The following is a 25,676-nucleotide window of genomic DNA, read 5'->3' as shown; positions in this document are numbered from 1 at the left end:
GCAAAGGATCCAGTAGTGGAGAACACCACTCCTGGAGAGTCTTCCAGAGACGAGCAGAAACGCTCATGGGAAGCTGACAGATTGATGCACGATGCGAGAGAGAATGTGGGGCTGCCATCCTCTCATCGCAGACAGAGGAGATCTCCTGAGAGATACACTGGCTATATGGCCCTGGTTAGCGAGTGTGTAGCGACCGCACCTTCTTCTTTTCAGGAGGCAATGTAGCAACTAGTCTGGGCTGATATCTTGTAGAACAGTGTGTGGGATGTTGTCCCTAGACCTGCGGACAAATCAGTGGTTAGTTCTCAATGGCTTTACATGGTAAAGCAAGAAGTTGATGGCAGTGTTGAGAAACACGAGGCAAGGTTTGTTGCCTGAGGTTTCTCACAGGTAGAGGGATCACATACAGCCATACCTCCAAGTAAGAGGTGGGGAAATGTGGAGTGATCATCCCAAGGAGGAGGGGCAGGATCCTTGAGGTACCCAACCTCTTCGATTCAAATTTTCTACAGGAGCCTAAATGAGGAGTAGCAGGACTGATTGATTGGGTAGAGATAGATGCGGATGGAGTGGTAGAGAGAGCTATAGTGCAGGAGTCCCAGGATTGTGTAGATCTAGGAGGCTGCAATGGTGCGAGATGCATGGAGTGTTACAGCATCTCAGAGGTTAGAGAGGGATCACTTGTCAATAGTAGGTAGAGCTTCAACCTCAGAGTATGTTTCTAGCCCAACAGAGATGTCAGTTGGGAGTCTTTTTTTTGTTCCGAGAGTTCCTGGAGAAACCACAGTTGGTAGAAGTGTTGCATGCAGAACATTCCGAAGGTACAGGATCGGGTTCAAGTGGAAGCCTTTCTTGTTGAGATGGAGTGTTGACAAGTGTGCAACAAGAAATGCTAGAAATAGAAGTGCTAAAAATAGCACTTCTAAAAATAGCAGTTTGGATACCAGTGCTCGATTGGGCAACAGGGAATGAAAAATGGAAGTGCTAAAAATAGAAGTTCTATTTTTAACAGTTCACAATGGATTCTTATTTTAGTCAGTCCCCGGACTAAACATATGAAGTAAAATTCGAATTTGATATCAACAACAGTTTGGAAATTAATTAATTAATTCATCTTGAGTTAATTAGTTAAGGAAAATCAAACTTGAAGTCTATGTGGGGACATGTAATAGTTTCTCCATTAATTGAGGAATTTAACCTTCAGTTAAAGAGATAAGGATGAGTTGTAATATTGAGTTGTAATAAGTTGACTTAGTTTAAGTTAGTCAAGTCCAGTTAGATTAATTTAACAATTTGTTAAATTAATGAGAGTTCAGTTAGTTAATGCTTGCATGCATGTAACTATTGTAATTCAGATAATTGAGTATTCACTCATGGATAACTCATGCATGATAGCTCAGTCAGAGACCCAGTTCAGATCAGATGGAGGGAAAATGTACTATCAGTTGCTAGGATATTCCTTAGTGAATATTCCTTGCATGTAGAATGAATATTATTCCTTATGGATTTTGCAGTTGGACTTGAGCTTACAGTGAGTGTGATGAGGCCAATTCACACATGTGATATCATTGGACCCTAATAAAAAATGCACAAGGAAATAGGAGGCTTGGAGGGCTTGAGGAAGATATATGCTATGTCTATTGAGTAGGTGAGCAATATTGTTTGAGTGCAGAGAGATCTGGATAGCTTGAGAGCTAATTATTTTTGTAACCTGAACAAGAATTCCACTTGTATGATAATACAGAGTTGGGGTTTTAGGCTGGTTCTTTCCCCAGTGATATATCTTCTATGTTATGGTTGATTACTTCTCATTCTCAGTTATTTTTTCATGCTTGATGTTGCTCATGTTCGATTAAGCTTCCACTAAATTGTTTGTAGAAGTAGATCATGTGTTTTGCTTCAGTACATTGCATTACCAGGTGATCTACATGTGGGAATTTCTACAAATCAACCATTGTAAACCATGTTTATTTTAGGGTTTATAATATTTATTTTTGGGTTTATATATCTTGGATTTATAATGTTTATCCCCTGAGTTTATTATTCCCTTGGGTTTATAATATCAATCCCCTGGGCTTATAATATCAATCCCCTAGGTTCATATTCCTAGGGTTTAATATCATTAACTTCGGTTTATAGTCCCTTGGATTTTTAGTATTAATTTGTAGGGTTTATTTTCCCCTTAGGTTTATAATATCAATCATGGTCAACCATGTTTTATAAAATTCAATCATTGTTAACCATGGTCAACCATATTTTATAAAATGAATTGTGGGCAACCATAGTTAATCATGGTCATTCATGTTCCAACGTCACATTGTGACAAAGGTTGTCTCAATATGAAAATTAATCATTGTCTCAACCATGTTCCAATATTGCATTTTAACAAACCATGTCTCAATATGATAATAACGTTTAACCATGGTCAACCATGTCCAATCATGATCAACCTTTGTTTACTATTATTCCCTTGGTGTTTTAATATTAATCCCTTGGGTTTATAATATCATGGTCAAACACAGTTAGCCATGCTTAATGATGGTCAACCATACTTTATAAAATTAACCCTCGTTAATCATGGTTGAGCGTCACATTGTGACAAATATTTCCTCGATATGAAAAGAAACCATGGTCAACCATCATCAACCATGATTAGCCATAGTTGAATTTCATCAACCATGCTCAGCCTCGATTAAAATATGTTTCATCATGATCACCTATGATGTTCAACCATGGACAGTCATGGTTAGCCACAACCAACCATGGTCAATGAAGGTCAACCATATTTTATAAAATCAAACATGGTCAACCATGGTCAAACGTTGCATTTTGACAAAGATTGTCTCTATATGAAAATAAACCATGGTCAACCATGGTTCAATGTCACATTGTGACAAATATTGTGTTGATATGAAAATAAATCATGTTCAACCATGGTCCATCATTGCATTGTGACAAGGACTATCTCAATATGGAAATCAACCATGGTAAACCATGTTTATTTTAGGGTTTATACTATTTATTTTAGGGTTTATATATCTTAGATTTATAATGTTTATCCCCTGAGTTTATTATTCCCTTGGGTTTATAATATCAATCCCCTAGGTTTATAATATCAATCTGCTGGGTTCATATTCCTAGGGTTGAATATTATTAACTTCGGTTTATAGTCCCTTGGATTTTTAGTATCGATTTTTAGTATGAATCCATAGGGTTTATTTTTCCCTTGGGTTTATAATATCAATCATGGTCAATCATGTTTTATAAAATTCAATCATTGTCAACCATGGTCAACGATATTTTATAAAATGAATTGTGGTCGACCATAGTTAATCATGGTCATTCATGTTCCAACGTCACATTGTGACAAAGATTGTCTCAATATCAAAATTAATCATTGTCTCAACCATGGTCCAATATTGCATTTTAACAAACCATGTCTCGATATGATAATAATGGTTAACCATGGTCAACCATGACCAATCATGATCGACCTTGGTTTAATATTATTCCCTTGGAGTTTTAATATTAATCCCTTCGGTTTATAATATCATGATCAACCATAGTTAGCCATGGTATGTGATGGTCAACCATATTTTATAAAATTAAACCTCGTCAATCATGGTTGAACATCACATTGTGACAAAGATTTCCTCGATATGAAAATAAACCATCGTTAACCATCATGAACCATGAGTAGCCATGGTTGAATTTCATCAACCATGCTCAACCTCGATTAAAATATGTTTCATCATGATCACCTATGATGGTCAACCATGAACAGTGATGGTTAGCCGTGACCAACTATGGTCAATGAGGGTCAACCATATTTTATAAAATCAAACATGGTCAACCATGGTCGAATGTTGCATTTTGACAAAGATTGTCTCTATATAAAAATAAACCATGGTTCAATGTTGGATTATGACAAATATTGTCTTGATATGAAAATCAATCATGTTCAACTATGGTCCATCATCGCATTGTGACAAGGACTATCTCAATATCGAAATCAACCATGGTAAACCGTGTTTATTTTAGGGTTTATAATATTTATTTTAGGGTTTATATTTCTTAGATTTATAATTTTTATCCCCTGAGTTTATTATTCCCTTGGGTTTATAATATCAATCCCATGGGTTCATATTCCTAGAGTTGATCCAGGTGGATATTGGTGGCCACCTGCCAAGTCCACCTGGACCCCCACCATTGTTTCTCTCAGCATTTTCAGTTTCCTTAATTGTAGCACAACTTACTATTTTTAGCAGTTTTTCGGGTCGTGAACTTCTGGAGCCGTTTTGAGGCCCTAAACGACGTTTTTTGGGAAATCGGGGGGCAACATGGGTCCATCGACCGATGTTGCCCTTCCGAAAGTGGTAGTGCTCAGATAGATCTTTCTAACGAGCTATTGTACGTGTCAAACGGAGATCATATGCCAAAGTTACGACCCCGGGAAGTTGATGTACCAATTTACCCAAACGGGGCCCACAGTTTGGCGTTTCATCTCCTAGGGTTAGGTTTTGGAATGTTAAGGGTTTTCCATTGTTTCTCAACAATAAATAGGCCTTTAAGCCTCATTGTAACACAGTTCAGAGGCATGTAGCCACCACATCTCTTCTCAGAGATAAGCTACCATCGCCCTAGCTGGTTTATTTCCATTTCTGGTTGTAAGCATATTTCAGTATTTTCCATTAATGAAATGAAGTATTATTTCCGCTGCATATTTATGTATATGGTTATCTCTATAATTTGTTGCGTTCCTATTTAAATCTGGATCAGTGGTATCAGAGCGGTCTGCTTTTTCTCTATTTTTCTTTGCATGTCCCCAACAAGGTCAGGATATAAGGAGTTAGGCCTTGAACTAATCGAACCTTTGCAAGACTAGCCTCGCAAATCCCGACGGCCTCCCATGGCGGATGAGAAGAAAGACGAGGGGCTAGGAGATCCCATCTAAATTTTGCTCGAAGAAGCCCTCGAGCGACAACAGAACACGATGATGGATAGCTTTGCCCAGATCCTTCAGCGACTACCTAGAAGCGATGCATCGGCTTCCAGCAGCTACTCTGGAAACACCACGCCCTTTAAGGTACAGGTTAATTTTTAAATCCCCATATTCGAGGGTCAGATAGACGCAGATGCCGTAGATAAATGGTTAAATCTGCTAGAGGGTTATTTTTCTGTTCATGAATTTTTGAGTCGGGAAAAGATTGTTTTCGCTCTTCTCAAAGCAGCCCCCCATGTTAAGGACTGGTGGGAAACCTACTGCGAGCAGAAGGATGAAAGTACTGGCTCACTATTTTCAGCCGCATCCACCTGGAATTCATTCCGAGATGCCATCAAGGAGCAGTACTACCCTGTCAGAAGCTATGAGGATGAATACATAAAGTGGACCACGCTGCGGCAGGGAAGGGCCCAAGACGTGCCAAAGTTCACTAATCTTTTCCATAGCCTTCGCACAAAGTTGGGTATCAAGGATTCAGAGCAACATTTGATACTCAAATACCATGGCTGCCTGCACAAGTACATTCAGGAAGAAATACAATTCTTGAACATCTCCTCGCTCAGCGCAGCATACCGATATGCCGTCAAGGTCGAGCAGAAGTTTAAACAAAAGAAGCGAGACTTTGGATCTGCGAATCTAAAGTAGGGGAAAGGTGCCCCTGAACCACAAAACAAAGGACAAAGCCAAGGCGCGACAACCCAAGACAACCCGCCGAAGCTGCAAGCAAAGAACAGCGCCACGAAGCCGAAAAAGGACACTGGAAAATGGTGTGAGTTCCATAAGAGCTCCACTCACAACACAAGTGAGTGTCAGGCCAAGCAGTCACTGGTGGCTGAGCTAAAGGTTTCAGAATCAGATGCATGTTCCGACTCTAAGTCAGAACCCGATAAGGGGAATGACAAAGGGAAGTAGATCATTGATGCAGATCCCAACGCCACTGTTGCTACCGCCAAGATCCAGAAAAATGAACCTGAAGATCCAGAGGAGGAGGAGCGTCTCTTCTCCCAGATGTGGGTAAAGGGCTCCCTGATACAGTTCATTATTGATAGCGGGAGTCAAAAGAACCTCATTTCAGCAGAGGTCATGAAGCGGTTGGGCTTACCGACCACATCACATCCACAACCATACACCATTGGGTGGCTTCACCAAGGACGAGATCTTCGCGTGAGCCAGCAGTGTCGCCTTCAATACAACATCAAGCCCTTCACGGATGAGGTATTGTGTGACATTGCTCCCCTTGAAGTTTGTGATGTATTATTAGGACAGCCATACTTGTGGAAGCGACATGTTGTGTATGAATCAAGGCCCCGTGCTGTTATTGTTACATTGGGAAATAAGTTGTACAGGATACCAGAGGTAGCACCACCTACCACCATCTCTTTGATTACTGCAAAACAATGCAGTAAGATCATTTCCAAAACCAGGAAATTTGTTTTCCTGATGATACGCCCTCAAGGAAAGAAGAAGACGATGGTTGCGGCCTCCAGACGGGGTCCCTCTGCATGACAGCTACAGATGGACAAGGTTGTGGAGGAGTACGAGGACATCTTCACCTCCCCTGCAGGGGTTCCTCTGCACTGTCAGGATAAGCACTCCATCGATCTGACCCCAGGTGCGCCGCTACCCAATGGACCAATTTATCAGCATTTCGTTCTAGAGAACAATGAAATCAAGAGGCAGATTCAGGAGCTCCTGCATAAAGGTCACATCCGTCCGAGTTCATCGCCTTGTGGGAGCCCGATCGTGTTGGTATAGAAGAAGGATGGGATGTGGAGACTCTGTATTGACTATCAGGCATTGAACAAGATCACTATCCGTAATAGGTACCCGATCCCGCGGATTGATGACCTCCTGGACCAACTAAAGGGGGCGAAATATTTCAGCAAGATCGATCTGAAGTCAGGATATCACCAGGTACCAATCGAACCCTCTGATGTGTGGAAGACTACCTTCAAATCCAAGGAGGGCCTTTTCGAATGGTTGGTTATGCCGTTCGGATTGACGAATGCTCCTACAACCTTCATGAGGCTAATGGATGACATCTTGCAGCCATTCACCAACTCCTTTGTAGTAGTATACTTGGATTACATTCTGATCTTCAGCCAGAGTTGGGAAGAGCACCTCCACCACATCCGACAGGTTCTCCAAACACTGCGGCAACACAAGCTATGTGCCAATTTGGAGAAATGCACTTTTGGCATGACCCAGGTTCAGTATCTGGGATACATCATTGATGAATAGGGGGTGCATGTCGATCCAGCCAAGATCCAAGTCATTCGATATTAGCCATCTCCAACCACTCTAACAGAGCTCCGCAGCTTTCTAGGTCTTGCCAACTTCTACCGCAGGTTTGTGTTGGGGTTTTCTCATATTACTTGGCCCTTCAGTCAAGTCACCAAGGGAGTTGCGAAAGCAAAATTATTTTGGTCTAAATCTCAACAGAAGGCATTAATGGAGTTGAAGGATCGCCTCTACATGGCACCAGCGCTCGCGTTACCAGATTTACAACAACCATTTGAGGTCGAGACAGATGCCTCTGACTATGCTATTGGGGCAGTCCTTACTCAACATGGACATCCAGTGGCATATCACAGTGAAACACTTTCAGACACAGTCCGGAAGTACCCCACTTATGATAAAGAGATGTATTCCATTTTACAAGCCTGCCCACAATGGAAGCATTACATTTTGGGGAAGGAAACAGTCATCCACACAGACCACCGACCCCTGCAGTTCATACAGACCTAAGGGAAATTGCAGAATGATCGCCATCAGAAGTGGTCTACATACCTGCAACAGTTCCACTTGAATATCAAGTATAAGAAGGGTAGCACCAATAATGTTGCAGATTGCCTCAGTCGACCACCGATCATGGCGTTAACCACCGTGCTCAACTCTTGTGGGCACGAGACTTCTGATTGGCCACTTCTCTACAAAAGCGACCCAGAATTTGGCCACACATACCAGACACTCTTGGAGGGTCAGCATGTTCCAGATTTTCACCTCCAGGATGCCCTGTTATGCCACCTGGGTCACCTTTGTGTTCCTTCAAGCGAGCGTGCCAAGATGATTTGGGAAGCACACTACAGTCGGGATGCTGGGCATTTCGGGGTCGAGAAAATAGTGGCAGTACTGCAAAATTATTTCTATTGGCCGAATCTTCGATAGGATGTTGGGAAGTAAATCAGATCATGTACTGCCTATGCCATTGCCAAACGGACCATTAAGAAGCACGGCCTCTATACCCGTTGCCTACCCCTAGTCGACCTTGGGAATCCATCTCCATGGATTACATGTCAGGCCTTCCTTCCACTAAGCATGGAAATGACTGTGTTTTTGTGGTCGTCGACAGGTTCTTAAAGATGGCCGTTATGGTGGCCTGCAAGAAGAATATCACAGCAAAAGCCACTGCTAAACTCTTCTTTGAACGAGTGTGGGTGCACTTTGGGATCCCACAGTCTATCATCTCAGATCGGGACAGTCGGTTTCTCAGCACATTTTGGTCCAGTCTCTGGTTAATGTTGGACACCAAACTCATGAGGTCCACAGCCTTCCGTCCTCAAACTGATGGCCAGACAGAGGTTGTCAATAGGATGATTGTGCACATTCTCCACATGTATAACTCAAAGCATCCACGCACATGGGACAAGAGCCTCCCCTATGTTCAGCACATCTACAACCAAGCTCTTCACAGCTCCACTGGCCATAGCCCTTTTCAGGTGGGTTTGGGATTCCAGCCACTATGCCCCATTGATGTGGCCATGCCACTTGCAGCTACTCACATAAATTCAGCTCATGTCCAGTCTGAAACAGATAAGGCCACCAGCGTCATTGAGCGCATCCAACATATTCGCCAGCAGGTCCATGACATTCTGGAGAAATCAAATGCCAAGTACAAGCAGCGACATGATCAACATCGGGTGCCACACAAGTTTCAGGTGGGCGACAAAGTCTGGTTGCATTTGCAAAAGGAACGCCTTACTGGAGCCTATCGGAAATTGAGACCACTTCGATATGGTCCTTACACCATTACGAAGGCTATGGGAGACAATGCATTTGAGCTCAGCATTCCCCCATTCCTTGGCCTACACCCAGTGTTCAATGTGGACCGCCTTCGGCCATACTTTCCACCATTGCTAGACACATCCGACATTGCAGAACAGCTCAAACCCACATAATTAAATCCAGATTGATGGAACAAGCTGCAACTGATCGGATCATGGACACACAGATCAAGAGCACTCGCCAACAGAATATCCAACTATATCGAGTTGTCAAAGCAAGCCAACTCCTTGAGCAAGGCAAGTGGCTTACCAGGGAACAAGTTCAGCAAAAGTTTCCTCATCTCATGGAGGAACTCAATGCAATGGGGACCATTGCTTCCTAAGGGGGGAGGAATGATCTAGGTGGATATTGGTGGCCACCTGCCAAGTCCACCTGGACCCCCACCATTGTTTTTCTCAGCATTTTCAGTTTCCTTAATTGTAGCACAACTTACTATTTTTAGCAGTTTTTAGGGTCCTGAACTTCTGGAGCCATTTTGAGGCCCTAAACGACGTTTTTTGCGAAATCTGGGGGCAACATGGGTCCATGGACCGATGTTTCCCTTCCCAAAGTGGTAGTGCTTAGATAGATCTTTCTAACGAGCTATTATACGTGTCAAACGGAGATCGTATGCCAAAGTTACGACCCCGGGAAGTTGATGTACCAATTTACCCAAACGGGGCCCACAGTTTGGCGTTTCATCTCCTAGGGTTAGGTTTTGGAATGTTAATGGTTTTCCATTGTTTCTCAACAATAAATAGGCCTTCGAGCCTCATTGTAACACAGTTCGGAGGCATGTAGCCACCACATCTCTTCTCAGAGATAAGCTACCATCGCCCTAGTTGGTTTATTTCCATTTCTGGTTGTAAGCATATTTCAGTATTTTCCATTAATGAAATGAAGTATTATTTCCGCTGCATCTTTATGTATATGGTTATCTCTGTAATTTGTTGCGTTCCTGTTTAAATCCGGATCAAGGGTTTAATATTATTAACTTCAGTTTATAGTCCTTTGGATTTTTAGTATGGATTTTTAGTATTAATCCGTAGGGTTTATTTTTCCCTTGGGTTTATAATATCAATGATGGTCAACCATGTTTTATAAAATTCAATCATTGTCAACCATGGTCAACCATATTTTGTAAAATGAATTGTGGTCAACAATAGTTAATCATGGTCATTCATGTTCCAACATCACATTGTGACAAAGATTGTCTCAATATGAAATTAATCATTATCTCAACCATGGTCCAATATTGCATTTTAACAAACCATGTCTCGATATGATAATAATGGTTAACCATGGTCAACCATGTCCAATCATGATCAACCTTGGTTTAATATTATTCCCTTGGAGTTTTAATATTAATCCCTTGGGTTTATTATTCCCTTGGGTTTATAATATCATGGTCAACCACAGTTAGCCATGGTCAATGATGGTCAACCATAGTTTATAAAATTAAACGTCGTCAATTAAGGTCGAACATCACATTGTGACAAAGATTTGCTCAATATGAAATTAAACGATGATCAACCATCATCAACCATGATTAGCCATTGTTGAATTTCATCAACCATGCTCAACCTTGATTAAAATATGTTTCGTCATAATCACCTATGATGTTCAACCATGGACAGTCATGGTTAGCCACGACCAACCATGGTCAATGAGGGTCAACCATATTTTATAAAATCAAACATGGTCAACCATGGTCGAACGTTGCATTTTGAAAGATTGTCTCTATATGAAAATAAACCATGGTTAGCCATGGTTCAATGTTTCATTCTGACAAATATTATTGCAATACAAAAATCAATCATGGTTAACCATGGTTGAATGTCGCATTGTGACAAGGATTTTCTCGATATGGAAATCACAATGGTCTACCACGTTTATTTTAGGGTTTATAATATTTATTTAAGGGTTTATATATCTTAATTTTATAATGTTTATCCCTTGGATTTATTATTCCCTTAGGTTTATAATATCAATCCCTTGGGTTTATTAATCTAAGGGTTCATATTACTAGGTTTTAATATTATTAACTTAGGTCTATAGTCCCCTGTGTTTTTAGTATTAACCCCTAAGGTTTATTATTCCCCTGGGTTTACAATATTAATCATGGTCAACCATATTTATAAATTCAATAATTGTCAACCATGGTCAACCATATTTTATAAAATGAATTGTGGCCAACCATGGCTAATCAAGGTCATCTGTTATGAAACCAGCTCAAGAAAAGATAGAAAAGATTGATCAACGCCTTAGAATTCAGCCTCTTCGAAGGGGCAACCTCCTTTACATTACATACATGAACAATTCTTGGATGATTCAAATGACAAAACCTCCTTTCTATATATAGGAGTCTAAGGAGTCACAATATAATCCAGCCGACCTAACAATAATAATATAAAGCCACAAAAATAACAATAGAGGGATTCTATGGGGCACAGAAATAACAATATGGGGGTAATAGGGGCACAACAATATAAATAATGGGTATAACTACAATAGTAATGGGGTAATCACTAGTATTATAGGGACCCAACATGCCCCTCTCCTTCAAAAAAGTGTTGTCCTCAACGCTTGAGTAGTTCTGGATACTTCTGCATAAAATTCTCATCCTCCCATGTGGAATCTTCAGCGGATAAGTTCTTCCACTTGATAAGATACTCTGAAATTGATCGATTTCGTAGCTGTCGAGTTCTTGTTTCTGTGACTGCTTCCGGTTCCAATATAATTTTTCCTTCCTCGTCAAGTTCTGGCAATATTGTTTGAATTGGGAGCTTGTCGCCTATAACCTTCTTTAAACATGAAACATGGAAAACTGGGTGCAATCGAGAAGCTGCAGGAAGCTCCAATTTGTATGCCATAGTACCAATCTTTTGCAACACCTTGTACGGACCATAATACTTTGGTGATAATTTATTATCCTTCTTAGCTTGCTTTAGGGACATTTGCTTATATGGTTGTAGCCGTAGGAATACCCAATCACCTAAATCAAAACTTCTTTCACTGCGATGTTGATCTGCCTGTTGTTTCATTCTATTTTGTGCCAACACGAGGTTATCCTTAAAGAGTTGGAGGACTTGTCGTTGATGTTCGATGTGATGTTCCACTACCTGAACCTTAGAATTTTCTCTTAAATATGATGTGATGGATGGTGGTTGATACCCATAAAGTGCCATAAATGGGGTCATTTTTGTTGTTGTATGGAAGGAAGTGTTATACCACCATTCAGCCAGAGGCAACCATTTGACCCATTGTGTCTGTTTATCAGATACAAAGCAACGAATATATCCTTCCAAACATTTGTTTACTATCTTAGTTTGCCCATCAGATTGAGGATGATAAGATGAGCTATGAGCTAACTGAGTACCAAGACAAGAAAATAATTCTGTCCAAATTTTCCAGTGAAAATGGGATCTCTGTCAATTACAGTAATCTTTGGGTTTCCATGTAGCTTTTGAACTGTTTCCATAAATGCAGTAGAAACTGTACTGGCTTTAAATGGATGTGATAATGCACAAAAGTGTGCATACTTGGTAAGTCTATCAACTACCACCATGATGACACTCTTTCCCTCAGACTTGGGTAAACCTGTGATAAAATCCATTGAAACCTCCTCCCAACGTTGGCTTGGAATGGATAAAGGTTGTAATAGACCCGGTGTCTTAATTGTTTCAACTTTATTTTGTTGGCAAACAAAACATTCTGCCACAAACTTTTGAATATCTGATTTAAGGCCATCCCAAAAAAATTCCTTCTTAACCCTGTGGTAAGTTTTTAAAAATCCTGAGTGCCCTTCTAAGGGAGAAGTGTGCAATTCCATAAGAATCTTTTGTTTTAGCTGGGAATTCTTACAGAGGTATAAGCGATCTTTGTACCATAACGAATCATTTTTCCAGCTAAATGTATCAGAAGTACTGGAATCTTGTTGTAGCTTTCGAATAAGTGCCCACACTTCTTCGTCATTCTTCCATTCCTCCCTTGCTTCGTTTATCCAATCTGGTTGGATAATAGAAATGGCACACAACAATGCTTCCACATCCTCATCCTTTCTTGAGAGTGCATCTGCCACCACATTTTGCTTCCCTTTTTTGTAGATGATTTCAAAGTCATAACCAAACATCTTTGTGACCCACTTTTGTTGCTCTTCAGAGGATAATCTTTGTTCTAAAAAGTATTTAAGGCTATCATGATCCGTTTTTACCTTGAAGTGTCTTCCCATTAGGTAGGGTCACCATTTCTTAAGTGCATGGAGTATTGCCAACATTTCCTTCTCATAAATAGCTTTTCTTAAAAACTTTCCCTTGATTGGACGACTTTCAAAAGCAATGGGTCTTTCATCTTGCATTAGAACAGCACCAATTCCATTTCCTGAAGCATCACATTCCACAATAAAGGTTTTTGTGAAGTCCGGTGTAGCTAAGACCGGTGCTTGGCACATTGCCTCTTTAAGATGTTCAAAGGCATTTGTTGCTTCCGGAGTCCATGAAAATGAATCTTTCTTCAATAATGTTGTTAGAGGTGTTGCTATTCTCCCATAATTCTTAACAAACTTGCGATAATACCCTGTCAACCCAAGAAATCCTCGCAGATGCTTTATGGATGTGGGGATTTTCCATTCCTTAATGGCTTTAATTTTGCTAGGGTCTACCTTAACTCCTTCATGAGATACAATATGACCCGAATATTCCACCTCCTAGACTCCAAAGAAACATTTGGATCTTTTTTCATATAATTGTTTCTCCTCCAATAGTTGTAGCACCCTGTCAACATGTTCAACATGATCCTTCCAAGACTTGCTGTAGATTAGTATATCATCAAAAAATACTAACACAAATTTTCTAAGGAATGGTTTGAAAATTGAATTCATCAAACCTTGAAATGTTGAAGGTGCATTGGTAAGGCCAAAAGGCATGACCAAAAATTCATAATGACCCTCATGAGTTCTAAATGCTGTTTTCTAAATGTCTTCAATCTTCATTCTGATTTGATGATATCCCGAACGAAGATCCAACTTGGTGAAGTAAATTGATCCATGCAATTCATCCAGTAATTCATCAATGACAAGAATGGGGAACTTATCTTTAATAGTGAGCTTGTTGAGCTCCCTATAATCCGGACACATGCGCCATGATCCATCCTTCTTGTGCACCAATACTACTGGAGCTGAGAAAGAACTTTGACTCTGTTGAATTATACCAGCCTCTAGCATTTCTGCAACCATACGTTCAATTTCACTTTTTTGGACATAGGGATATCTGTACAGCCTGATGTTTGGAGGAACACTTCCTGGAATCAGATGAATAGCATGATCATGATCACGCATAGGTGGGAGACCTTTGTGTCTCAAATACCTTGGAATGATTGTCCAGGACTTTTTGGAGATCTAGAGAAATAGATGATTCCAATGTGGAAACATCTAGCGAACATAATTGTGCAGTTACACCTCTTTGCTCCTTTTTTATAAGCTTTGTCATGCCATTAGAGCTTATTATCTTTCCTAGCTTCCCTGCAATACGCCTTAATTCAACTTCCTTTCCTTCCGTAGAAAATTTGATGAAAAGTTCTTGAAAATTAAAAGCTATTGTACCCAAGGATTGTAGCCATTGGACTCCTAGTACAACATCAGCGCCTCCCATTGGAATGGAAAGCATTGGGCTAGTCAATACATATTCTCCCATGGATAGCTTGATATTATGGCACTTTCCAGAGCAATTTATTGTTCCTCCATTTGCAATCATCACTTGACACTCTGGTGCTGGATATAGGAAGAAATTCAATTCTTTTGATACCCTACAATGAATAAAATTGTGTGTGCTTCCTGAATCAATCAACACTATTACCTTTTTCTTCTTGATTTGTCCTTCTATCTTGATGGTTTGAGGAGTGGTAATTCCCGCCAATGCATTACAAGATATGGTCGGATTTATTTGTTCTTCATCTAGGCTTTGTTCCTGGAGTATATCCTTTTCTTTTGACCTTTCTTGCTCCTTTTCTTCTTCCTCTTCACAATCTATGTAGAATAATTTCTTCTCAGCACACTTATGACCTTTTCTTTATTTGCTATCACAAGTAACAAATCCCTTTTGCTCTTTTTTCTTCCAATTGTTGTGGTGTCAACCTTGTAGATTGTGGAAGACTAGGGGAAACAACACTTCCGTCTTTATAGTTGTGAGTGGTATGCTTCCTAGTTGCCATAATTTTGCTTTCTATTTTTCTTGCTAACCTGAGTGCCTTCTCTAAGAATCAAGTTCCCAAAGGCGAACATCATGTTGGATATTATCCTTTAAAGACCCTATGAACACATCAATCCTATGCTCCTCTGGAATATCTTTTACCCTTATGTTCAATTTTTGGAACTCCTCAATGTGCTCCATTATTGAACCCTTTTGTTTGAGACTTATCAATTGGCTAAAAAAAGTGTTGATTTTTGTATCCTCATAATGTGCTATCAATTCTTCCGTAAAAATTGCCCAAGTGATAAATTGTTTATGAGAACAAAGCCATTGATACCATACAAACTGATTTGGTTCCAAATATACAGTTGCCATACGTACCTTTTGTGCATTTTGCGCATTATTGAGATCGAAGAATTGCTCCATCTGTAATATCCATGTGGCGGGATCCTTACCATCAAACTTCCTCATATCTATTTTTGGAATATGGTGATTCTTCGATCCAAAATTAGCATCTATGGAATCATGATTAACATTTCTTTTGTTCTCATCATGAGTTTCCTTTACTACCTTTTCACCATTAGTAAGTATTTCTTCTAGAAAATTTGTCAAATCTGTCTTCAAATCTGCCATGCCTGTCTTCAAATTTCTATTCAAATCTATCTTCAAATTGTCCATATTACTTCCATTCCATTCATCTTAGCTTCCACGCCATTTATCTTAGCTTCTGTTAACTTTTGTGAGCGTGAAATTTGTTGCACTTGTTCTTGTAATTTTGATATATCATGTAGCATATCTTCCTCTTCTTCATGAGTCATGCTAGAGCTTTCAGGTTCCTTACTAGGTGTTTGAAATTTCTTTCCTCGGGGCATCAGTTACCGATAATAATGCTCTACTATGCCCTTTGAATTCCTTCAAAATAAATTTTCAAACCAAGCTTAAGCAAAAATTTAAAAAAATCTACACACATTTTTTCACTTTGTAGGAGCTCGATATTACCTCTGATGTATCTATGTACTTTCCAATCATCTAGTTTTGAATTTGTGACTTGTAGTATCTCTCTGTGTCCTCTTTCCAATGCCACCAGTCTGATCCAAATTGGATTCTCCAAGAAAGAGTTATGCACAATCTCCCAAGATGACCTGATTATAGACCTTTCCAGAAGAACGAACTTGTATGAAGTGCCACGTGTACAATTTTCGATCTTTGGTTCTGAAAATTACATACAAAAAACTACAGTCCATTCTCTTTCTGTACCTTCTTACGAAATTTCAATCTGATTCCCAGAGAGAAAGTTATGACGATTTTCCCTAGGTCACATGTTTTGAATGTAATTCAGGAGTCTGCAAAAAGACCAACTTCCTCAGATCATATCTCCGCAAATATCGTGCGAAAAGTTCTGAAATTCAGACCCAAGGTTCAACGCGATTTATTTTCAAATGGGTTTGTTTTGCGACTTCTGAAACGTCACAGAAAAAAATTTATAGTGAAAATTCCACGATGACCTGTTTGGAGCAGCAAAACCCTAGCATCCAAAGCTCTGATACCAAATGTTATGAAACCAGCTCAAGAAAAGATAGATCAACGCCTTAGAATTCAGCCTCTTCGAGGGGGCAACCTCCTTTACATTACATAAATGAACAATTCTTGGATGATTCAAATGACAAAACCTCCTTTCTATATATAGGAGTCTAAGGAGTCATAATATAATCCAGCCGACCTAACAATAATAATATAAAGCCACAAAAATAACAATAGAGGGATTCTACGGGGCACAGAAATAAAAATATGGGGGTAATATGCGCACAACAATATAAATAAGGGGTATAACTACAATAGTAATGGGGTAATCACTAGTATTATAGGGACCCAACATCATCCATGTTCCAATGTCGCATTGTGAGAAAGATTATCTCAATATGAAAATCAATCATTCTCTCAACCATGGTCCAACGTTGCATTTTGACAAACAATGTCTCAATATGAAAATCATGGTTAACCATGGTTAGCCATGGCCAATAATGGTAAACCTTAGTTTAATTTCATCCCTTGGAGTTTTAATATTAATCCCTTGGGTTTATAATATCAATCCCTTGGGTTTATTATTCCCTTGGGTTTATTATATCCATCATGGTCAACCATGGTCATCCATCATCCTACATTACATTATGACAAAGGGTTCATATTCCTAGGGCTTAATATTATTCCCTTAGGTTTATAATCCCTTTGGTTTTTAGCAATAACTCATATGGTTGATTATTCGTTTAGGTTTATAATATCAATCCATAGGGTTTATTATTCCTTTGGGTTTATAATATTGATCATGGAAAACCAATGTCAACCATGTTTTATAAATTCAATCGTGGTCAACCATCGTCAACCATACTTTATAAAATAAGTAATGGTCAACCATGGTAAATCATGATCAACCATGCTCCTATATCGCATTGTGACAAGAATTGTCTCAATATGAAAAGAAATCATTGTTTTAACCATGGTCCAACGTCGCATTATGACAAATATTATTTCAATATGATAATCATGTTCAACCATGATCAACCATGGTCATTCATATTCAACCTTGGTAAACCATCTTCGACCATGTTTTATAAAATCCATGTCAACATGGTCAACCATGGTGGAAAATCGCATTGTGACAAAGATTGCCTTGAGATGAAAATCAACCATGATTAAGCATGGTTAACACTGGTCTAATGTTGACCTCTAACAAGGGTTGTCTCAATATGAAAATCAACTATAGTCAACCATGTTTATTTTAGTGTTTATAATATTTATCTTTGGGTTTATATACCTTGTGTTTATAATATTAGTCCCTTGGGTTCATAATCCCTTGGGGTTTTAGTATTAATCCCTTAGGTTTATTATTCCCTTAGGTTATAATATCAATCCCTGGGTTTCTTATTCCCTTGTGTTTATAATATCAATCACTTGGGTTTATTTTTCCCTTGGGTTTATAATATCAATCATGCTGAAACATGGTAAATCATGGCCAACCACAGTTAACCATGGTCAGCCATGGTCGAATGTCGCATTCTGACAATGATTGTCTCAAATAAAAAATCAACCATGGTAAACTATGGTGTAACATCGCATTATGACAAGATTTTGAGGATATGGAAATCAATCATCATCAAGCATAGTCAACCATGGTCCAACTTCATAAAAGGATTGTCTCAAAATGGAAATCAACCATGGTCAACCATGTTTATTTTATAGTTTATAATATTTATCTTAGGGTTTATATACCTTGGGTTTACAATTTTATCCCTTGGGTTTATAATAACAATCCCTTAGGTTTATCAATCTAAGGGTTCATATTCCTGGGGTTTAATATTGTTCCCTTAAGTTTATAATTCCTTGGGTTTTTAGTATTAATCTCCAGGGTTTATTATTCTCATGGGTTTGTAATATCGATTTCTAGGGTTTATTATCCCCTTGGGTTTATAATATCGATCATGGTCAACCATGGTTAAACATGTTTTATAAATTCAATCATGGTCAACCATCTTCAACGCTATTTTATAAAATAAATCATGGTCAACCATGGTTAATCATGGTAACCCATGCTCCAATGTCGCATTGTGACAAAGATTGTTTCAATCTGAAATTCGATCATTGTTTCAACCATGGTCCAACGTTGCATTATGACACAGATTGTTTCAATATGATAATCATGGTCAACCATGATCAACCATGGCTAATCATAGTCAAGCTTAGTAAACCATGTTCAACCATGTTTTATAAAATCAAACATTGTCATCTATGGTCAATCATGGTAAACCATGGTTAAGAATGGTCAACCATGGTCCAATGTTGCATTATGAGAAGGATTGTCTCAATATGAAAATAGACCATGGTCAGCCATATTTATTTCAGTGCTTATAATATTTATGTTAGGATTTATATACATTGGGTTTATAATATTGTCCGTTGTTTTTAATATTATTCCCTTGGGTTTATAATATCTATCCCTTGGGTTTATAATATCAATCATAGACAACCATGATCGGATGTCACATTGTGACAATTATTGTCTCAATATGAAAATGAATGATGGTCAACCATTGTCCAACGTCTCATTGTGACAAATATTGTCTCAATATGAAAATAAATCATAATCAACCATGGTCAACCATGGTCCAACGTTGCATGGAAATCAACCATCGTCCATGTTTTTTTAAGGGTTTATATACCTTGGATTTATAATATTTATCATAGGGTTTATATACCTTGGGTTTATAATATTTATCATAGTGTTTATATACCTTAGGTTTCTAATTTTTATCCCTTGGGTTATTATTCCTCTGGGTTTATAATATCAATCCCTTAGCTTTATTAATCTAGCAATTCATATTCCTAGGTTTTAATATTATTCCCTTAGGTTTATAATCCATTTGATTTATAGTATTAGTCCCTAGGGTTTATGATATCAGTCATTGTCAACCATATTTTATAACATCAATCATGGTCAACCATGGTCTAATGTCGCATTCTAACAAATATTATCTCAATATGAGAATCAAACATGGTCAACCATGGTCCAATGTAGCATTGTAACAAATATTTTGTTGATTTGAAAATAAATCATGGTCAAGCATGGGAAACCACGGTCTAATGTCACATTGTTACAAGGATTCTTTCATCATGAAAATCAACCATGGTCTACCATATTTATTTTAGAGTTTATAATATTTATCTTAGGGTTTATATACCTTGGATTTATAATATTAGTCCCTTGGGTTTAGTATTATTCAATCATGCTCAACCATGCGCAACCATGGTCCAATGTCACATTGTGACAAAAATTGTCTCAAAGGTTAATAATTAAAGATTGTTATAATTTTAAAATAATTATTGTAACTACTAAATAATTATTGTTATTTATTAATATTACTATTATTATCAAATAAATATTTTTTTTTGTTGAAACCCTGGCAGGTCCATCCATTTTCTATTATATATTAGGCAAATTTACACCACACATATTGACCAGGTGGCCTCAACTTGCCACCGATCAGCATTACACGCCATCCAAAAACAAAATTGCTTCCGTCTTTCTAGCAAAGCTAAATAATTCTCAGTCTCATGTCCAAATACCACACAACTATAATAACTAACATATGCAACATGAAATTTAAAAGCTACCTGCATAAACAAAATCTAAGCTCGAGGAATCTAGTCTTTTTGCTCTTTCTTCTAATCAGAGACAGAGGCTACAGGAGCAAGATCTTCAGTAGTTGCCCCTGGAATTCCATACAGCTCCAAGATGCAAGGGATGTGACGGTCAACTTGATCCATCATGATGTCCTATTTGTGCAACTGAAAGAGGATTTTCTCCATGTCTTTTTTTAAAACCGGGCAGGCCTTGCATTGTGACCGCCATCCCCATAGATATTTGTTCCATCGCTTTACAAGCAGACTTTTCACCAAGAAATACAAGTAAAGGGTGTGTTTTAACTATGTAATTCTACCTCGGGTATTCCCTGGATCAGGAACCATCGTCCTCCAGCCGTCCATCTCCTCCTCTGGTTCACTTCCCTATTTTATATTGACTTCCCAATCGTGAATAAGCTTATGAATTCCTTCGTCTGTTTCATCCCAGTATTTCGCTACTACCTCTCCTATGAGGTGCTCGACAGACTTACAACCCCTGTGGCCTTCCATCATACTTGGCCTCTTGTTTTCCTAGCAGGTCATGCCTCTTCTACCATGACCATGCACTCTCATTGCTGGAGCCATCCTTTGTCAAGTTATGCCCTATGGATAGTCAAACAAAGTTAGGTCCATCAACCCTTGTGTATCATCCCAATACAGTTGTTCATACAATCCCTCTCTTCCTTGCTTCACCATCTGTGGGTTAAGGTAGCCCAAAGCCCACAAGTGGCCAAGGGAATTGGGTTTTGAACGCGGCTCCCAGGGCTCCTCAAAGTTCCCCTCCCCCTTGCCATGGTGCAATTTCCTATCATCCCACTGCAGCCGGAGCTGCCCACCATGCTCCAACTCCCTCAGCCAGGAGCTGCCCACCATGGTTATGGTTGCCCCTTTGTCCCATATACCACCCAGGATCCCTAGTTGCGCCCTTTCTACCATGCAGATGCGCATTTTCCCAGGGTTTTCTTGGTGTTCTATGGTCATGGCTAATATCCCGACCCCCTACCCGCAACTCTTTCCTACCTCTCCCTTCAGCACTCAGCCGCTCAGAAATGGCAAGCCCACTATCCCCTATTCCCCTGGTGTGAGAAACTAGGTAAGGGTCGACGTCACTTCTCGACCCAACATTACCAATGCAACTGCTGAGATTCTGACTCAAATGTGATAAAAACAAAACACAGAGCTAGGCCATGGCCCTCCCGTTCCTTCCCATGTTTTTCCCATACAACACTAATCCCCATTGGGATGACCCCTTGCCCCTCCCTTCCCCCACAATGAAACCCCCACTAGATCATGTAATTGATGCAGGAACAAGACTGAATTACATACTAGAGAATCGTTTCTTATCCGCAACCAAGGTGCCTTCGCCCTTATTCAGCTCTGAGTCACCTTCCGTCTCCACTACAATTCTCACATGCCCAATATGTCGAATGCCTTAACCATCTCCGCCACCCTACCTTATTCCTCCCTCTGCCACCTTTCCAGTCCACTGTCCATGCATTCATGGCTAACGACAGTGCACCCTCCAGCCTTGAGCATGCGGGGGACAACAGTAGTTATTGTCTGTGTACAATCCATATCACATCGAAGCCTGTCGCCTCTAACACCATTTCTCATCCCGATAGGGAGATTATCAAATAAATATTATTATTGCATAATTTAAAATTAAATAATATTGAATTACATTTAATATTAAATAATAATTAATATAAATTAATGATAATAATAATTATTATTATTAATTATAACGAAAATAACAATATTTTTATTGTAATAGTGTTTTTTAAATATTATTTCTATTATTATATATTCATTAATTGTAGATATAAATGAAGCCTTCCACGTATCGCTTCGATTTATTATCCCTTGGGGTTTATAATGCATGAGGTTTTATTATTAAACCCAAGGGATTAATAGTAAAAGTCCAAGGGATTAAAAGCCTTAGGGTTTTAGTATTAATTCCTTGCATAATTCCTTATATTATCCCTTGGGTTTATAATCCCTTGCAATATTAGTATTAAACCAAGGGATTGGTATTATAAACCCAAGGGAATGTAAACCGAAGGGATTATTAGTAAAAACCCAAGGGATTATAAACCTCGGGTTTTTGCTATTAATCCCTTATTTCTATTGTTATAAATTTATCATTGGTAGATACAAGTGAAGCCTTTGGTTATATCAACCACATTAATATTTTTAATGTGGTTTTGCTAGGGCATTAATGTATGTTAACATACATTACTATACATGGATGTACTTTAATTAATATACATTAGTGTGCATAACAATAATATAAATACACTAAAGTACATTAATGCACAATTATGTACATTTAAATACATTAATATACATGCTAATATGGACAATAATGTATACTTCATATATTAAATGGACAATTATTGTATATGGAAGTTCATATAAATGTATATAAATATTAATGTGTATTTATAAATGTGGTTGATATACACCTATGGGTGTTTATCAACCAAAACCACATTTATTAATGTGGTTGTGCTAATAAATAATATAAATGGTATTACTAAAAACAAACATAGAGCTTTTTTATCTTCATATCTACCAAATTTATTTTCAAATCTACCTAATTTAAAGAAAAATCAAATCTAATCATTAAATCTATCCAATTTTGAAAAGAATCTAATATCTACCCTGCAAAACTTTTCTCAAATTTAAAACTCTTTTCTCAAGTTTAAAACTTAAAAAAACATCAATTTCAGAAATTTTATCTCTTAATTTAAATTCAATATATAATTTAATATATTTATTTTTAACAAAGTAAATATATTTTCTCTTATTTCATTTTTATTATATATATATGTATATATTTATTTATTTATTTTAATTTATATATATATATATATATATATATATTTATTTATTTATTTATTTTAATTTTTAACTTTAATCTTAATTTTCTATTTTATCTGATTACTTAAATTAAAAATTGAGATGGACAAGGTACTTAATTTGTGAAAAATAAATAAATTTACTCCCTCATTCCAAAAAGCAACAAAAATAAGCTCTTTCAACTTAAAATATGATTCGATTTTATTCGTCTTTCGTTGTGTAGATTCATTAAGATTTTATGCAACGACAAAAGGCAGTCTATTTTGACTTATTCTTAAGTGGTGTTGTCGCAATCAACTCTCCGTCCCCTACTTTCTACGTAGGAAAATTGTAACCCTTATGCGGTCGCAACCAACCATTGCACCGGACCTGTCAAATAAAAATCCGACTCTGCTATCATAAAATCTGATCCGGGAACCTACCCAATCTGTATCATGGAAATATGTGGAGGAGTAGACAGCGGGTCACAGTTACTGGGTTGGAAACATACACAAACGACAACAGCAACCAGGATAAGATTTTTCTGGTGAAGGCAAGTTGGACACGCTTCTAATTTTCATTCAGTGACAGTATTCAACGCACTAGAAAATCAGAAAATTAATTCTACAAGTTCAACTTTATATAAGGCCATGCTTTCCGGGCACAGCTGAACTCTGCACAGACGTGGTTATGGCGATGCACATGAAATCAGTGCTTGGCAGCGTGTTACTTATGGTGACTCTAGCAGGTACGTGTATGCGCTTGGCAGTTGCTGATCCAGAGACTCCCACCGTCTGGAGCAAGTGTGGAGAGAGCGGTAATTATACATATAGAAATGGTAGCGCGTTTCAGCTTAATCTAAACAAGCTTTTGGATTCGCTGGTGAACAATGTTTATGCCACCGGATTCAATACCTCTAGTGTTGAAGGCCAAAACAGCAATGGTGCTGTTTATGGGCTTGTCCAGTGCAGAGGTGATTTAGATTCTGCCGATTGCAAACAGTGCGCATCCACGGCCAAAGCAAATCTTGTTCGGGCATGCCACAACACTTCTGGATTCATTCAACTAGACGGCTGCTTCTTGCGTTATGACAATCATAACTTTTACAATGACCTTGAGAGTAGGAAGAATACACCAATAAGTGTTCTCTGCAACACTGGTAACAGCAGTCAGCCACAGCAGTTCACAGATGCTATTAAGGCCCGCCTCTCAAATATTACCCTTGAAGCTGCTCAGAGTCCCAAACTTTTCGCTGCAGATGCAGCCGATGAGCCTTCTAGTTTAACGGGGAAGATCTACAGCTTAGCTCAGTGTTGGAGAGATCTGTCCCGCACGAGCTGCGGATCGTGCCTAACTTATGCCTTAGAAAATATATTCAAATGCCAAAGTGGAGCTCTTGGGGCACAATTCGGATCTCAGAACTGCTATTTGCGTTACGAGGTTTATGAATTTTTCGACAATTCCGTTATCTCGCAACCTCCAGCAGAAACTCCTCCCGTATCCTCCGGTATATTCTTCACCTACTTTAGGATGATAAATAATCTAGTAGTTTAATTCTTGGCAACTAACACACAAACCTACTGAGAATATTTGTGCAATTTTGCAGCACGTAAAAATTCTAAGACACTTGCGATAATTCTGGGCGCAGTAGCCGTCGGTATCCTTGGATTAATTGCTGCCATGGTGATTTTGAGGAGGAAACATTTCTCTAATCTCAAAAGTACGAATGAGAAGCCTGTAAAATGAGTGAGAAAATCTTCCCTCTCCCACAAAACTTGCTTTCATAGATTTGGATAGTGTGGTGGGGCCGGTACATGGCCAAGTTAAACGTCCTTGAATTAATGTAAATAGTAAATACTACTCCGAAGAGCCAGACAAAACATCAAGCAGTCGAGCAACTTCTCCAACCGGACCTTCCGATACCCAATCTGGAGGTGCTGACCCTTCGTCATGCGTTCTGGACGCGAGATGACTGACAAGCAAGGCCTCTTAGTATTATCTTTATCTTCGTTTAGTATAAGACGACGTTATTTTAGCTTTTGAATTATGTTATAAAAATCTTTAAATCAGGGGAATTAGTGAAGCACTTCAGAGTCATTTAAATCCAGTGGGATGCATAGGCTGACGGAATTGTACGCTCTAACAGAGCATTAGCCCCTTTGGGCATTTAGAAATCTTTAAAAGTTCAGTTATCCGCCATTTTAAAGACGGTTGAAAGCGGCCTTCAAACCCAAATTGTCACAGTATCTGTAAACTATCTTATTGAACAATCGATACTTGTGTGGCTAGTGCAAAACCTATTGAACTTGTTTTTCTTTTATCGCGGCGAGCAAAATGGCAAAAAAAAAGCAGTACCCCTTGGCATAAAAAAGCAGTACCGCTAGTTTCAAATGTTTCCTCTGTATGTAATTCTGTGCTCTCAACGTGTT

At 38.6% G+C, this 25,676-nt stretch overlaps 1 protein-coding gene across 1 annotated transcript; it reads left to right on the top strand.

Annotated features, from left to right (window-relative positions):
• Positions 1 to 23,883: 23,883 nt before the first annotated feature.
• On the top strand, positions 23,884 to 25,439 carry LOC149237166 (cysteine-rich repeat secretory protein 38-like). The gene is made up of 2 exons (XM_089366768.1): positions 23,884 to 24,754; positions 24,854 to 25,439. Exons 1-2 carry the CDS (start codon positions 23,938 to 23,940, stop codon positions 24,991 to 24,993), a joined length of 957 nt encoding a protein of 318 aa, XP_089222894.1. The 5' UTR covers positions 23,884 to 23,937; the 3' UTR covers positions 24,994 to 25,439.
• Positions 25,440 to 25,676: the final 237 nt, after the last annotated feature.

This window comes from Pinus tabuliformis, chromosome 8, assembly GCF_031772625.1.
Source record: "Pinus tabuliformis cultivar Carrire ecotype Pingquan chromosome 8, CPIR1, whole genome shotgun sequence".
Taxonomy (NCBI): Eukaryota; Viridiplantae; Streptophyta; class Pinopsida; order Pinales; family Pinaceae; genus Pinus; species Pinus tabuliformis.
This window is presented reverse-complemented; position numbering and strand designations above follow the sequence as displayed.

Excerpts from the sequence above, each read along its gene's own strand:
- LOC149237166 (XM_089366768.1), top strand. The coding sequence starts at position 23,938 with ATGGCGATGCACATGAAATCAGTGCTTGGCAGCGTGTTACTTATGGTG. Across the intron at positions 24,755-24,853 it reads AACTCCTCCCGTATCCTCCG|CACGTAAAAATTCTAAGACA; the intron begins GTATATTCTTCA and ends GCAATTTTGCAG.